The sequence below is a fragment of the Drosophila ficusphila genome, unplaced genomic scaffold (genome assembly GCF_018152265.1).
Source record: "Drosophila ficusphila isolate 14025-0441.05 unplaced genomic scaffold, ASM1815226v1 contig_791, whole genome shotgun sequence".
Classification (NCBI taxonomy): Eukaryota; Metazoa; Arthropoda; class Insecta; order Diptera; family Drosophilidae; genus Drosophila; species Drosophila ficusphila.
Genome location: NW_025064737.1, coordinates 12594454 through 12611029, shown reverse-complemented (window position 1 = coordinate 12611029; position 16576 = coordinate 12594454). Strand labels below are relative to the sequence as shown.

General features: G+C 42.5%; 1 protein-coding gene across 3 annotated transcripts in view; it reads right to left on the bottom strand.

Moving 5' to 3' along the window:
- Window positions 1-1994: 1994 nt before the first annotated feature.
- Window positions 1995-16576, bottom strand: part of LOC108087072 (homeobox protein homothorax) — a 112624-nt gene continuing 98042 nt past the window's right edge. For 2 of the 3 annotated variants that reach the window (XM_043209136.1, XM_043209138.1), the window contains exons 11-14: window positions 12284-12432; window positions 5064-5140; window positions 2589-2647; window positions 1995-2384 (exon numbers count right to left, since the gene is read on the bottom strand). In XM_043209136.1, the coding sequence (XP_043065071.1) occupies window positions 2224-2384; window positions 2589-2647; window positions 5064-5140; window positions 12284-12432 (446 nt within the window). In that variant the 3' untranslated portion in view covers window positions 1995-2223. The remainder of the gene's footprint in view (window positions 2385-2588; window positions 2648-5063; window positions 5141-12283; window positions 12433-16576) is intronic. The other variant, XM_043209137.1, reaches the window with a different exon arrangement.

Below are 16576 nucleotides of genomic sequence, written 5' to 3'. Positions count from 1 at the left end.
GCAGTTTAGCAAATTTTGTAAATAAATTTATCGCTTCGCTTGTTAGGTGCAAAAAATTCGCATAAGGTTTTCATTCTTGGGGATTCTTAGAGAAGTTCGTATACATTTGAGTGATTGTTTCGAGTGTAGTCGGTAAGTAGTTAGATGAGTTTGCCTAAGTGTGTTTGCCAATGAAATTATGGTTTCCCATGCAAAAGAAGCTCAAGTTCCCTTCAAAGAGCCGGCTAAAAAATCCATCTTGCTTCGCGTTTGTATTTTTAAAATAGGTACTTGCTTTCCACACCTTCAATCTATTTATAGTTAATAAATTCCAAACTAAATACTTAAAGTTCGATTTGTTGCCCTCTGCAATTACGTATATTCGTTACCATTTAAGATTAATCAGATTCACAAGCAATGTAAATTCAATTCAGTTCCTTAGCATGTGACGCATGTCTGCTAAAAGATCCAACAGGAGTAAAAAATCAAAATATCCTGGCAGAGGAGATAAAGCTCTTGGAGTGTGTATCCCCTCAAAAAATAAAAAGTCCTTGCCCCGCTGTAAGGAAAAATCAAAGCCAAACCAAAATCAAATAAAAACACGAATAAAGATTATTTTTTCAAATATTTTCTCATATATGCATTTTTGTTTTCATCAATAAATCATCTCTCGTACAATTCTATCCTCTTGCTCAGTGTTTTGAATTAGTTAAATTTAAATCATTAATTAAGTAAATGTAATAATAATAATAGTTAACTAAGGATTAACGCATACAAATTAGAATACATAAATAAAAGTACAGTTTAAACGTAAGCATAATTTATTATTAATATTACGTATACATATTCAGAGTTATGTATATGCCTATGCCATTATTTGTATCGTATTGTTTGTATCTCGCATAAAATCCATACATATACATATATATTCAAATCGGTCCGTGTGCTTCAGTTGGAAAATAATACTACAAGATCCACACACGATAAAAACTTTAAAACAAATTCAAATCCATTCAAATCATAGTGTTCCCTCGTCGTCAATCTTCCTTTCTTTTTGTAAAAATTAAATTCCATTTCGTTTTTACTTAAGTGTTGCAAGGCGTAAAATTAGAAAACAATTCAATTTATTTAAATTAATCGTCTAAACGTAGGATATATAGTAGGGTTCTATCGCCTAAACATAGATGTACGGGTGTATCTATAGTTCGTTATCGATTTGTTTTGTATGTACATATACATATGCGTAAAGGTATAGAAAACAAAGCGTTACTACAACTGACTTGTTACATAACTAAAATGAAACTAAGAACTAGCAAAGAATTCTCCTTCGATTCCGCAAATTATATTCAAACTCTATTAAATTTCGTGCTGCTGTTTGTTTTTCTTGATTTTCTGGTGGGGCAGGGCATTTTCTAAATTCAAACTAAAATCTATAACAATTCTGAACGAAATGTCGTTTAAATTTTGTGTGTGTTTTCATTTTTCAGTTTTCAGTTTTCCATTTTGTTTTCTTTCTGGACTGCGCCTAAATTCATGCTTTAAAAATGTTGTGTATTTTGCATTCTGCAGCTTCGAACATAAAAATTTGCATTTCAAATTGTTGTTGTTTTTAGAGTGTGTGTGTGTGTGTTTTTGGGGGTGTGTGTAGGTGTGAGTTCTGGTTTTATTTTGTTTATTTAACTTATAGCTAAGCGTTTCATTTTTGTTTATGCATAAATATCTTTTTCTTGTTTTTATTTTCCCTTTTTTCTGCTTTTGTTATTTATGTTTAAGGTATACACAAATAGTTTCTTTAAAATTTCTGCTTTTCTTTTTGATGTGGTTTGTTTTAGTTGGTGCTGTTTTTTGTTGTTGTTGTTCCTCCTCTTCTTCTTCATCAGGGTTCTGCTGCTGTTGTTGTTGTTTTTGCTTAGCTAATATCATTTTTATAGATTTCACTACGGTTGTTCTTTGCTTGTTGTTGTTGTTTTTTGTTTGCTATTTTTACTTGACTGATATTGCCACGCGGTATGCTAGTTTTGGGATCGGATCGGACTGCTCCAGCTCCATTTGTTTTTTTTTTTTTTTAGTTTTCTGTTTTTTGTTTTTGTTACAGCTCCTCTGCTTCTTCTTCTTCATCATCTCCAGTGGGTGGTAAAATTTAAGCTATGATTTTGGCTTGATCGCTTCCGGAGAGCTCTCTGTTTCCGGGTCTCCGGCTCCGCTGGCGGGTATCCGGGATTGCGGGATTCCGGATTACGAGGATTACAAGTGCTGGCCGTAGTACTCGGCGGGCGGGTAGTGCGGATAGCCCTGGTGGAAGCCCGGATCTCCGGGCGGACGGTGCATCATATGCGCCTGGCTGTCCATCATGTAGCCCATGGCGTCGTGGCCATAACCGGAGGGACCTGGATGCGGTGTATAGACTGTTGGTAAGTCGCCCAGAGAACAAAGCGGGAAAAAGAGAAAAAATGCACATAATTAGAAATTGCGTTCGAGTGGATATTTTGCAAAAGTAAGCACGGCAAACCTCTCGGTTCACCGCACTTAATTCTTAGATCAGCGCCATTTCATAGTTATGGTTATTTTTTGTTTGTTTTAAGATTCTTATAAGTAAGAACGATAGTTACCTGCACGATTCGATTGATCGATCATCGGCTGGACGATTCTTCGCCGCGCATTGATGAACCTGTAAGCACACAAGGAGATATCGTTTTAGTGGCAGTCCCTAATTAAACACACACAACCGAAAAGGAGCCATGAATTATGCATGAATTGGCCCGGATTTGGACGGTAGCGCGCTGCTTTATGTGCCCAACTTAGCCATAAACCAAAGCAAATCTCCGCCAGAGTCACACTTTTTGCTGCCCTCCAACCAGCCAGATCAATGGGCCGCGCCGACTTTGGTTATGATTGTCGTTTAATAAATGCAATAAGAAATAATAAGCAGTTGCCCGTTGATCCGCAGGATCAGTGGCGACACAAAAAGCGCAAAAAGAGCAAAATGATTAAAGCAGAAAGCCGCCGGCGGAGTGACAGTCACTTGGCCAAGACGATGTTACCCGCAAGCTTTGACACGGCCTCGGTGAAAAAAATATATATATCTGCCAAACAACGAAACCACACGGCAAAAAGCCAAACAGGGAAAAGGAAAAACATCAGAGGAATCAGTTACAGGTGCACTGATAAAAAACTATTAAAGATATGCCTGAGTAAATAATTGCAACGTACTTTAATTTAAACTGCATATACATACATGAGAACTTATCCCCTTCTTTTTGTTAATTTATTGATTTGTCAGCTAACTGATTTAAGAAAAGGGATTGCAAATATTTTTAAAATTTTTTCTCAAGTGCACAGCTACAGATGAAAGAACGGCAATGGATACAGCTACTCGCATTAGCCCAAAACCGAGTTAGCGAAGAGGTTAATGCACTTGGGAACTCCTCCTCAAACGGATTGAAAAAGGGAACATTTCACCGCTCGCCCCTTTGACTTTTCAATTTGCAGTTCGTTTGCGATCTGCCCCTGATTTCATCTCATTTTGGGGCGGAAATTGTTGCAACGCCCTGAAATCGTTTATCAAAACGACAAAATGGAATTGAGTTCCGTTTGGCCATATAGATATTTCGCTTCTTTTCGCATTTCAAGATGCAGGAGCCGAGGATCCGAGAGATGTGCGGCTTGTAAGCTGCAAATCGATTTGCCCGCTGGCCTCGCACTTGATTGGAACGATTGCAGATGAGGAAAAGAATACCTAAAGCTACAGCTATATATGGCTTCAAATCGGGAGGGATAACTCACAGAAGTTGGCAAACATTTGCCGAGTTATTTATGTACTTACGCCATAATTATAACTTTTCTTTCTGCAGCTGTAACTAAGCGTTAATATTTAAAACTTGCTTGGCAGCGGGGAGCAGAAAAAAAAGCGAAACTTTTTCGATTACGAAAGTTACTTCTGCTGTCTGGCCATCTTATTGGGTGTTAATGGACTTCTCCAGAATCTCCTGGTCATTTGAATGGCTTCTTATGCCGACTTTCTTCCCGCCTCAAATTGCGCAAAATAAATACACATTTAGAGAGATAGTCCTTTAGTCCTGCAGGGGGCTATTCCCCCAGGATTAGTGTCCTTCTGCTGAGGCAAAAGGTGTTGCCCGCCTGCCCATAAATAACCAAAAGTGTCAACATTTTATTTTGCTATTTTCTGCCAAGGTTTTTCTTTCTTTTCCCTGCTCCTTTTTCCTCCCCTCCGCCCCCTGATTTTCCCCAGGACCTTTCCCTGCTTTCCCCGGACTTTCTACGCAGCATTGCGTGCCTAAGCGAATCGGAAGGGCAGGGTCCTTCGGCTACTATTTGTTAATTTGCAGTGTGCTCCGGCGAGCGCGAAATTCAATTTAATTGAGCTGAGTGCCTGCCAGGCGGCCGAGCTCTCACACATTTCTCGCCGGATTTTATTGTGGCCTGTCGCAGCTTAAAAGCATTCCGCAGGCCAAGCCACCTCGTCCCGGGCTGCATAAAAGATTCAGCAGCGCTTTTAACTTGCTCCCAAGCTTTTCCATCTCCATCCTCTATTTTTCCCATCTTGCTAGCTGGCTAGCTGTTTTCTGTTTGCTATTTGCAGTTTTCAGTTCTCAGTTCTCAGCTTGCAACTTGCAGCTCTGCAGTTTCCCGTCTTGCCGAGTGTCAAGTTCTGCAGGCTGTCGCATAATGTGCAAAATTTGATGAAGTTGCCGTCTCTGCTTTCCTGGTCCTGTCTCCCCAGCCTAATGCACTTCGGGATCTCTAGGATTTCCAGTTTGTGTCCCCCCTCTTAACAAGGCCCATAATTTTGTTTGCCACATTCTTTTCACCTCTCGCTTCGAGTCGGCCGGTGGCAGGTTCTATTTCCTCGGCGTGGGCTGCCTTATAAATTTGTTTTGCCCAGATAGTCTTATGTTATTTTCTCGTGTGTGCTCTGGTTTTGGTTTCGGGTTTAGTCTTACGGCCACGTTGGTGCATAAAGCGTGTGAGTAATGGCCAACCCAGGGCATCGGTTAACGCATAATGACGTTGTGTTTGAAACGCTATCTGAGCCGATCCGATCAGATCTCGCCGGATATACTCACCAATTATTCACTTGCAGTATCGTTAGGCCGGTGTCCTGGGCCAATTGTTTCTTCTGGTCCTCGGATGGGTAGGGATGCTGGAATTAAGAGGGAATTGTGTTTTTGAAATACAAATTTGAGGGGTCTTAAATATATTAGTGAAAAATTTACATATTCCAAAATAACACCTAAATTCTTATCGGTCTAATGAACATTGTAATCATATTATAAGAGCTTGTTAAAGGGTAAACAAACCCATCAACATTTTTAACATTCTCGTTACACCTTGAAATCGCTTGAATTTAATTTAATTAAAAACTGTAACCCCAACCCTAAAACCTTGTTATATCGAACACGATTTCGGGAGTTGGGAGAGCTGTTGCACTGCCCAAATTTACAATCTATCTAGCCAACGGGCCAAACAATCGATCAATCATGAACGCAATAAAACCGAATGGGAACCTGTCAGACTGCACTTGAAACGCAGCGTTTTCGGGTGTTTTAGTTTTATCAGAGGGCCGCATGCGGTGCCTCCTTCTTATCAGTAGTGCCACTCAAAGTGTCCTCAATTGCCGCTACCTCAGTGGGTTCAAGGGGAAGGAGGAGGTGAAGTGGAAAGGGGGCGGGGCTGAAAGGGAGGCGTTTGCTGCATTGGGAACGCGTGTCTAGCGCCAAATGGGCAAACAAATGCCACCGAGTAGTCCACTTCCCATAAATCTTGCAGTCGAACCGCCGACACAGTGGCGTCAGTGGGTAAATAGTTCGACTAAAGTGAAAGTGCCACTCCCCCTGGACTGCCGCTCCGCCCCGCCCCCTAGGATCCCCTTAACCCCCTTAGGACTGACTGCCCAGCAGCTAATCTAATCGCTGCACTGGCCTGGCGCTTATTACAATTTGTTTTATTTGCCTAGTTGTTGTGCACTTTTTGTTGATTCAACGATTTCGATCGCACAGCTCAATTCACTTTATTAATGCTGGGCTAGCAACTACACAATAAAAAATTGTTTCAGATATTATATGATTAGGAAAGAGTGAGAACTTTAAATATAATTCCCATTAAAAGGTAGTTAACATAATTTCCTCAGTGCAGAAAAGGTAAAAAAGGGGTTTAACCAGTCACCTGGCGGCTGTCAAAAAATTATTTCTAAGGATCTCTCTTCGGCGGAAGTAGCTGTCAAACGAATTTGGCTTTGTTTCGCCCTCGAAAAATCGGGATATCCTTGTGCGCGTGCTCGGCGAACGGAGAAGGAGCCTTTGTGTTTTAACCCTCGACTGGCCGCCAGCGTTTCCGGCAGCTGTGGGCGGATCCTTCAGCTTCTCGGCACTCGGCACTCGTCACCCGTCGTCGTCCCGTCGATAATTGTGATTCCAAAGGGAGTCCCGAATCCGCCGGCAAATGCAATTTGCTTCTGGTGGACTGGGGGACTGGCTGGCCAAGAAATTGTTTGGGAATTTACGGCGACCCCCAAAAATATATATGAACTGTCACCCAAACTGGGGAATCCACATCTACATCCGGGGTTACATAAGGCGGGGTCATTCGAATCGAAATGTGCAACGCTGCACATCCTTGTCTTCGTCTTTGTGTACGAATGTGTATGTGTGTGTGTGTGTGTGTATCGGCATGTCCTGGCAAATGTCTGTAATGCAATTTAGTTGCCGTTGTTGTCCTGCAGAAGGCTTGGCTCTCTGTGTGCTCGCTTGGAGCTCCTTAAATGCATTTGCCTTATTGTTTGTGTTTAATAAATTTTACGTGTTGTCTTGTCCAAGTCCGAGCAGTCCTGCCCGCCAGCAATAGTTGTTTGCTGTCCTGTCGAGGCCAGGACTTTCAGCCTGACACGCCCGCACTTCGAACAAGAACAAGAACAACAAATAGCAGATACCAAATACTATATGAAATTTGCGTATTGACAAATAAACGTAGGAAGCATGTAAATACAATGGACATGCCAATGGCAATGTTCCCCATTCCAACTGCTAGCTGCACCTCGTTTTCCCGTCCATATAAAATGTTCAAGAAGTCAGAAGGCATAAATTACATGCAGGTAAATTAAAACGGAATTTATAGCATACTTTGTGGCGCACATCTATTTGCAGAGATGGCTTCCTCCCAAGGCAAGGATAGGAAGGGATCGGAAAGGAGGTGGTTTTCGGATGCAGGTGGAGCCTGGTTATTGATTTGATGTTGTGGCCAACACGAGTCGAGACATCTGGCAATAGCAGGGACAACTTTGTGGTTGTCAATAGAGGAAGGAATGGGTTGCGAGCCAAGAATAATTAAGAGTCTAATACTCGAGCAAAAGCATATATTTTAGATTTTATTCTTGTTTTACAGGGAAGTTTATATAAGTCAGTTTCAAGGCTGGAGAAGTTTCTATTGATTTTGTATTATTATCTAAGAAACTTTATATAAGATTCGATATATATAATTTGATTTCTGCATCTCAAATTGTATTTCTTATTTATATGTTTTAATATATTTACAAAACAACAAGATGGAAAGGCAAAGGGATTGCAAAGCTAAGAATATTTCAGTTTGAATTATGAAACTTACAACACGAACAAAGATTTCCTCACCCACTATAAATATGACAGACTTTCCCCAACAGAGTATAATCCTTATTATATCTGGCAGGTCAAGTTCGTTGACTCTTCAGACTCTTGGGGGACCAGAAGTGCATATATTTCATTTGCAAAAGCTTTTCTTTCAACGCCTACTCTGCGTTGTGTGCTCCCAAGAGCTTAGCACTCTGTCCCTTTTTCCCCATTTCCCCTCTTCAACCTGCTGTCTCTGTCTGCTTAAGCGTTTTTCTTTCAGCTGCACTTTGTTGCACCAATTAGACTAATGAAAGCAATTATGCATTTCGCACTCACACACACACACACACACACACACAGACACATGCGAAGAGATATACAGAGAGTGCATAACATGTCAAGTAGAAACAAAGTCCATTTGGTTTATTAATTTACCATACGACAAAATAATTAATTACTGTCACGCCTTTAAGTTGTCGCCCCAGCCCACAGTCGTTCGCCATCTCTTTCTCGCTCCCATTCTCTTGCTCTTTCTGTTGCTGTTTCTCTATCTCTTTCTTTGTGATTTCTGCCTGCCGCTGTCCCTGTGGCAACTTAACCCGCTCCACTTTTATTTTTTGCCAGCATATTTTCACTTTGTGTGTGTTTATTTAAACTTGGCAAATGAATTTAAAACAATCATCGCACACGGATGGAAGTGGGAAGTGGGGAAATGGTTGGGGGCAGGGAAAGAGGGGGAGAAGGGGGTTTCTACTGCTGCTACTACCTCCCCCTGCTGACAAGTGGCAGGCCCAAGGCCCCCGTTTCATTGGACCCGGGCCCAATGATGTCAACATGACTGCAACGCCGTGACACATGGCACAACAAGCCCAAGAAGTCCGCCCCCCTTTCCTGCTCCTCCTCCCCCCGTCCATGTCCTCCCCACACACACACACTCACACACGCGAAGACCACGATGCCGACGCCATTAACAACGCCAAATGCGACGCCATTTGTGAAACAAGCCAACGGCAACAGCAACAACTGCTGCAGCTACAACAGCAACATCCACAGCGGCAACAGCAACAGCAAATTGCAGCGGTGAAAATTGCATTGGCACAGCGAAGAAAAGGCGACTGTTGGCCATTATGAAGATTTTTTTCCAGTCTAAACAAAGCCAAATGAGTGTTTTCCCCTCGAAAGCCCCCAATGATGATAAGGTGAGCTAGAAGGCCCGGCACTAATCGCAATATTGTCCCCATCCTCCTGCTTTGTGGGGGCCAGGAAAGAAAAAAAATCTTAATAATTTGCAGCGTGTCGAGGGAGGAGGTTATAAAGTTGTGAAGATGCCCTACGACTGACACTTTGTGTGCTTGAAAAGAAAATAAATAGCAAAGAGATTTGAGGCTTAAAGGGGGATCAGCCTTTTAATAACTAAAAGAAAGGCTTTTAAGATGCATTTAATTAAAAACTACTCAAGGCAAGAAAAGCTTATGCAGTTGAAAAGTAATAAATATAAAAAAGGAATATTTAAATTCTCTTTTGAACATTTAAAAGCAGCTTCTTCTAGCTAAACTTTTTTTAAGAAAAACCTTTTTATTATATCTGCAACTAATATTATTAAAAAATTAAATAATATAAGTTTAATATATTTTCCGCATGCAGCGCATTGCAGCTTCGTCTTGATCCGACACCTTGAAGCATGCCACACACTAAGCGCCGTTGCAACATGACTCTGCTGACAACAATGCAACTCTTTCACCGCGACTGCACCTAATTCCCCTGCCCCGCCCATCGGCCCCCTTCCGCGCCCCACCGCCTCCCTCTATGGCTTCCTTTGGCCATTTTGCCATGGCTTAACATTTCGCGCTCTGCGCACTTTTTTTTCGGGGGTTGCAAGTTGCAACGGCAACGGCACAACAGCAATACCAACAGCAACAGCAAGAGCAACACCAACAGCAACAACAACAGCAACAACAACAGCAACCAGCAACGTCAAAACGTAGGCCCAAAAGCAGAACAGCAACAACAGACAGCCGGAAGAAAATTGCCGGCGAGGGAGGGTTTTTTGGGGGAAATCGAGAAATCGAGAATGGGAACGGACCCGGGGCACAAAGGCATATGGGCACACACATGTGGCAGACTGCTCGAGTAGGCGGAGCACGCGAAATGAGACTTTTTTGCTGGTGTTGCTGCCGTTGTAGTTGTAGTTGTCGTTGTCGTTGCCTTGGTTGCTATTGCTGTTGCAGTTGTTGTTGCTGCCTGTCTGCAATGCGCGCCAAATGTAAACAAAATATTCGCGCGCCTGCCATAATTATGGCAACCAAGCAGCAGCAACAGCAACAACAACAACAATCCCATTTTGCAACAACGGCAATCAGCCAACAGCAACAACAAGGCAGCCATGCAATGCCCTTAATGTTGCTGCTGTTATTATTGTTGCTGCTGCCGCCGTCTGCCTTTTGTTTTTTGGTTGGCCAGTCAGTTAACCCGGCCCCAAGCTCCCCGCCCCCTTTTTTCCAGAATGCAATGCACTTCATTAGCACCATCATTGCGGTCTTATTTGGGGTCTGTCTTGTTCGGATTTCGATTGGAGGTCTTGCTAGGTAAATCTTTATGAAGGGAAAATATTTAAAACTTAACTTGTCTTGTTTATATTCAAGTGGAAAATTTAAAACTGAACGTATTTTTAATATTTTAAAAATCAATAATACCGGAATATTTGAAGTCAGTAAAACACTGAACACAACAGAAAGGTTTTCGGTTTAATTGTGTAATGTAACTTTGCTTTACAGGAAAATTAAAGAAGTTTTGCATAAAAGTTTTAAACCCCAATTAAAAACTTTTCAAACTAAGACTACTAAAATAAAAAATACATCAGTCACAGAGTTCTATGCTCCTCAAGTTAATTCTTTTAAAGACTCGATACCCTCGGCCAATAAATCAAATTGGCAATCATTGCATTATGCCGAATCGAAGGCCTTTGAATACGAAATTAAAGTTTCGAACGCATGTCGGCGGCGCAGAAGAAAAACAATTTCCCTAATGCGTTGAAAAACTGTTAATGTTAATGGCATTAAGCCGGGACGACGGAGTCAGTCAAGGATGTGCAGGCTGTGAAAGTCGAGACGCTCTTTGCCGCTGGGCAAACATGAGTGATGCGCTGATTTAAACGGCAATTCATCAATGTCACCGGGGGGTTGGGGTTCGTAGTGGGGGAATGAGGAGGGGGTGGTAAAATGGGGGTGGTTGGGCTAATGCTTCTTCCGTTTACTTTACTTCTCGCCCAAGGGGGTGGCTATCTGGCGTTTTAAAACGATTTTCGGGCCAGAAACGCAGCCTCAACTTTAATTTCCGATTCGCTGGCTTATCGCGTTGGTCAGCTTTTGGTCGTTAGCTTTGGCCAACACACACAAACACACACGCTCGCTTACCGAAATTCCATTAAGATTTCTATCATTTTACATACGCAGTTGCGGCGGCCAGCAGACTCACAAAAAAACCCCAAAAGTAATGGCCAAAAAACGTAGTTGCAACTTCCTTGACCCGTCCAGCATAAAATCTTATAGTTTTGTTTGGCTCTTTCTTGGCCAGTTCGCATTCAACCCTTGGCCACCTTGGTTTTTCCTCTTTCCCCCTATACTTTTCTTTTTACTTTTCCTCCTTTTGCTTAACATAAAGTGGCGCATAACAAATCTGTTTATTTGTATTACACATCCGCTGGATTGGACTGGACTTCCGTTTGGCATCTCAAAAGATCCGAAAAGGGAACTTTGAACTGCAGTTTGGGGCTTTGAATAGTTATTGCCATTGGCAATTTGTTTTTAGTGCCGCATTTCGAGGCCGTTTAGCCGAGCTCTTTGATGGCCCCGAAATGGAAATCTAATTGGACGCGATGACCGGGCAAAGAAGCTGCCGAAAGGGCCAAAAGAGCCGAAAGGGTATTGCCAAATGGATAACTGGCTAAATGGCTGCTTAGGCCGAGTGACTGGACTGCGATTGGGTGTGGCATTTGGAGAGGGCATTGAAGGAGAAGGGGAGGTGGGAGGGGAAAACTCTTCAGTCTGATCAAGTACAGCACACAATCTTGTTTGCATTTCCCACCCTAATGGCCATATAATCAAGGTTCCAAAGGCGCCTCCCCAGGCTGCTATCGTTTACATCATCGTGCAGGCTTTTCCTTTCCCTTCCGCCCTCCTTAGCCTCCTCTTCATTTCCCCTCCTGAGTTTTCCCCACCCACTGCGACGCCCATTGACGCAGGCCATTCATTGGAGCCCATGCGGTAATCTTATCAACCTGCCACACGTTGGAAAAAACAACGAAAATAAAACAATAGGTGCACTGGGAGAATAAATATATCACCCTAAAAACATTATACTATTACGACATTACCTATATTTAAAAAAAATATGGAAAATATTTAACCAAACATAGAAATAATGTTTAATTGGTTCATGTGTTGTTTGTATAAAATTGCACTTATAGTATTCTTTGCTATTCTTGATAGAGAACACCTATTTTCCCCCCAGTGTGGCTAGACCACATTCTTATCAGAGTGGGGCTGGCTGGGCTCCTAGTTTCTCTGGGGGAGGGGCCAGCCCCCAACCAGTCAGAGATTCCCAGCGAGATCGCGATAACATCTCTGACGTGCCGGTAAGCCATTGGCCAGAAATCGGAGGTGGAAATGAAGGTAGTGTTCTGTTCTATTTTGTTTGGTACTCACCGTTAAATGCTGAAACAGCCACGCTCTCAATATGTTGGTTGCTACTTTTGGGAAAATGCCACGTTTCTTTTGGTTCTTTTTGCCGCTCGCGTCGTCGTCCTCCTCGCCGGTGCCCTCTCCACTTCCTATGCTGGCGTTGCTGGCATCACCTGGAAAAGCGCAGGGGAAAAGCGGTGGAAAATGTGAGTGGGGAATCTTCAGAGGCCTATGTCAATATTGTCACAGTGCCACACACTACATTCTGCTACTAATACTACTTCTACTGCTTTGGGTATAAAGAGTACGGCCCCCCGAAAATGAGAAGGCCCCAAAGACAAGACTTCTGTGTTTGCCGTTCTGGTTTATGGCTGTTTGTCAAGTGGGCATAAAATTACTCGGCTCGCTCGTAACGATAATCATATGGATGACATTGTTTGTGGCTGCAGGTCAGTAGACTGGGTATACCAAGACTTGTTTATAAACAAAATTAATATTTGTCAGGGCTGCTGCTTTGGCCCCAGCCCCAATCCCAGTTCGTTCGGCAAATGTTCCTGCATAATTTTTGGTTAATTTAAACTCCCCAGGCTTTTATCTTTTGTTTGCCTCGGTGGCCCAAAAGTCTCTCGGCCAGGCGTTTCCTGTTGGCTTTCCTTTTCATCATCACCAGCCTCAGTGGATCTTCCTAGACTGTGTATATTTTTGTTTAATATTAAGTATGTTATTTGTGTGTTTACTTAAAGTTTTAGTTACACTTAAGTAACTCAAATGCCAGCAAACAGGAAGCCCGAATCGCTGCGCACATGCAAACAAAATAAACCAGAAGACCCAACTCCCCTCGAACCATGGATTGCATAATTTCACGCTCCTTCCTCGACGACGATGACGATGATGATGGCGACGATGATCATCAGATTTTAGGGGGCCCAAAACAAATATTGCCCAACGCCAAATGTCTAACTTGGTAGCCTTCGTTCGCCGCCCCCTTTTAATTCCTTCATAAATTTTCCATGCTTTATCTTTTGCACAACACCTTTGGCATTTGCTTTCGCTCCACCTTCACTTTGGCTGCTTTTCATTAATTTTTCAGTTAACTCATTCATTAATTTTCACACACATTCACTACTACATAGTTGGCCACACCTAAATGGAAACACACATTCAATGGTGGCAGACTTCACGCCATTTTGCGTAAACCGGAAGTTCGTTTTGATTAATTTAGTCGCCGATGGAGACGTTCGCTTGGCGAGTGGTCAGAAAAGTGTGGAAACGGGGAGGGGGAATTTTCCAAATGGGTCATAAAACAAAACCCGATGGCAGCAGACCAAATAAAAAATACGAAACCAAACAGAACCTAGGCAATTTCGAGTGAGAAAAGGCAGACCACTCTATACCCTCAATTTAGATAAAGAAACGACGGAGATTCTCGGGTTTGAAACAAATGAGGAGCACCAAAATAGCCAAGAGAGCCGGAAGAATTAGTATAGTTTATTTTCAGACCTAGACAGAGACACTAGATAAAAAAGTCACAATTTTATAATCCACCATTAAGATAGGTATACTAAAAAGTTAGAACTTTCTTCTCTTCCCTGATTTTTGTATAATTTTACAACTTAATATTCAATATAAAACCCGGGAAAAACTACAGACTGCGATAAAGAAATGGGGAAATTCGTGAATCCAAAGAGAGTCACTAACCAAATCAGCGGAACACCAAGCCGGAAAAGTTGTAAAATTAATTTACCAGAAAGAAGGAAAAAAAAGCAATCCGAAAAACGTAAACAAAAGAAGTTCCCAAAACAATCACTTGTTGGAACCTTTCTAGCGCCTCGCCCCCAACTTTCCAACATTGTTTGCATAATTTAGCAATTATGGAAATGCGTTGGCCTACAGTATATGCGTGTGTGTGAGTGTGAGAGTTGGCCAACGGAATCTGGCCAAATGAAAGCCAAGAAGGAGGCGTCCATTACACAGAGCTTATCGAGCAATGTGAGCTGCACTTTAGCCGCCGAGAGCGAAAAGAGAAGAAACTAGCTGCTGGCACTTAACAACTTCATTAAAAGTTGTTTATGATCCTCGAAATTGATTATTCCACTCAGGAGGGTGAGTGGGGGAGGGGGGTGCTGGGGGATCCCCAATATACCCCTCGATTTCCCCGAGAGGGGCCACCAGGCACTCAAATCGCGACGGGCGCGCGCTTAAGAAAACATGAAATTGATTAATGCATTTGCCTGCAACATGGTCAGGAGTCGAAGTTGCAGATGGGTCTGCCTCTTCCCTGGATCTTCTGCCCGGTCTCCGGTCTCCAGTCTTCGGTCTTCGGTCTTCTGGTATCTGCTGGTGATATGTAAATTCCTTCAAGTGGATTGCACTTTACGCCGACGACTCCAAGTTCGGTTTGCGGTGTGTGCTCCCATTTCCATTTTCCTCTTCACTTTTTCGAGATTCCCCCCCTTTTTTCAACTTTTTTTTTCGTCGAGACCCAAACACAATTAATCTTTGGCCAGAGCCGCATCTTCTGGCTCGCTTATTATTGTTATAATAACGATGTGCAAAAGCACTTGTGCCACTTGAAAGGGCACTCGTGTTGCTCGAGAGGAAAAAGGGGGGAAAAGGGAAAGAGAGGGGGAAAACCGATTAGGACGCGGTGCGTTTTCGTAGCTTTTTCCAAAGTGCTTTTCGCTGTACGCGATAAAGGCGCTTGCATTTTTGCTTTTAATTGAATTGTTAAGCGCAGCGCAAAACTTAATTAATTTTCACTATAACTTTGTGGACTTTATGGCCAGCGCTCGATTCTCAATAAGTTTGCCTCTTGGGCGGGGAAAATAAATTTGATGCCAGGGCAATTTTCGTGGGTGGCTCACATACACCCACACACCCGCACACACACACATACACTCTCAAGCTTTGCCAGCATTTTTATTTATTATTGGCTTAAAGGACGAAGGATGCAGGAGCCAAAGACGCAAACGCAGACAGACATATATATATATTTTCATATATATACGATGTGTGTGTTGTTATTATTGCAAAAAGCTTCCGAAAAAACTACAGTTGGTCTGCCTTGGTTGCCACATTTTCATGTTTGTTTTCGGTGCGCTCTTTTTGCTCTCATTTTTTTTTTTTTTTTGCTGCTGCTGCTGCCTTCTACAATTGCGCAAAATTCCAATTTGCAGTAAATTTTGCGATTTTTCCTTTATACGGACATACAAAACATTTTTAGTTTCCTGCTGGCTTTTCCTTTTCCTTCCGCCTTTCCTCCCCCAGAATGCAATTATAGAGTAAAGCTGACAAAAACCCAAATGCTTCGAGATGCTTGCGGAAAGTTGTCCGATTGATTAAGATTTTTGCAGAACCAGCAGCCTCAAAGAATACGAATAAATTCCACTTTTCTGACTTCAATTAGACTAGTTTTTGTGCACATAAAAAAATATCTTACCAAAAGAAAAAAATACAAAAAAACAATTTAAATAGAAGAAACTGTTACTACTATTTTTTCTATTAAAATTGTAATGAAATATTTGTATGTGTACAAAGTTCTACTTGAGACAAAAAAAATACCTTTCCTCTACAGGCTGCATAAAATTCAATAACAAAATGCACTTTTCCACCCGTCAAGTTGCAGCAGGAAAAACAAACAAAATTGCTTTTCCAGCGGCCAAGAGGCGAATGGCGAAAGACAAGGAGGGCAATAGACGCTTTTCCCTCTCTCGGTGGCAAAATATTTCCAAACTACTTGACTACGATGGGGGATTCGTAGCAGTTTTCAATTAGTTTTTAAATAAACTTTTGCCCGCACCAACTGAGAAACGCCAAATGCTCCCGCGCGCAAGAAAACTTTCCATTTTCCACAATGGTGGTGCTAGAGTTTTCAGCTTTTCTTCCTCCCTCCTCCCAACCCCTCCATTTTCCCCTTTCTAAACCGAGAGTTTGTTTATACAAATCCATGCCAATCGTCTGTCAATCATTTTCCAATGGGAACGAGCAACATGGCGGAAGTCTGCTTAAGCTCATCGGCCGTAGAGTATTTTTCAGGGTGCCTAACTAATTGAGTTTGGCCCGAAATGATAATAAACAGCGGCGGAGGCGGTCTAGGCCGGTTAATTGAATTCAAAACATGTCAAAAGAAATCAGGCACCAGCGCCCTGGGTGGCCAAAAAGCCAGCGGAGGGAAAAAAGCACGCCCTCGAGCATTTGTCAGCTGCAGCTTGGCAAACACTCGAGAAAACCATGGCTCAAGTGTTGGCCAAGAAGCTGCGCTTGAGCCAGACACTTCAGTGGCAGTGCCAGAAAAGATCCACGGGGGAGAAAAAAACA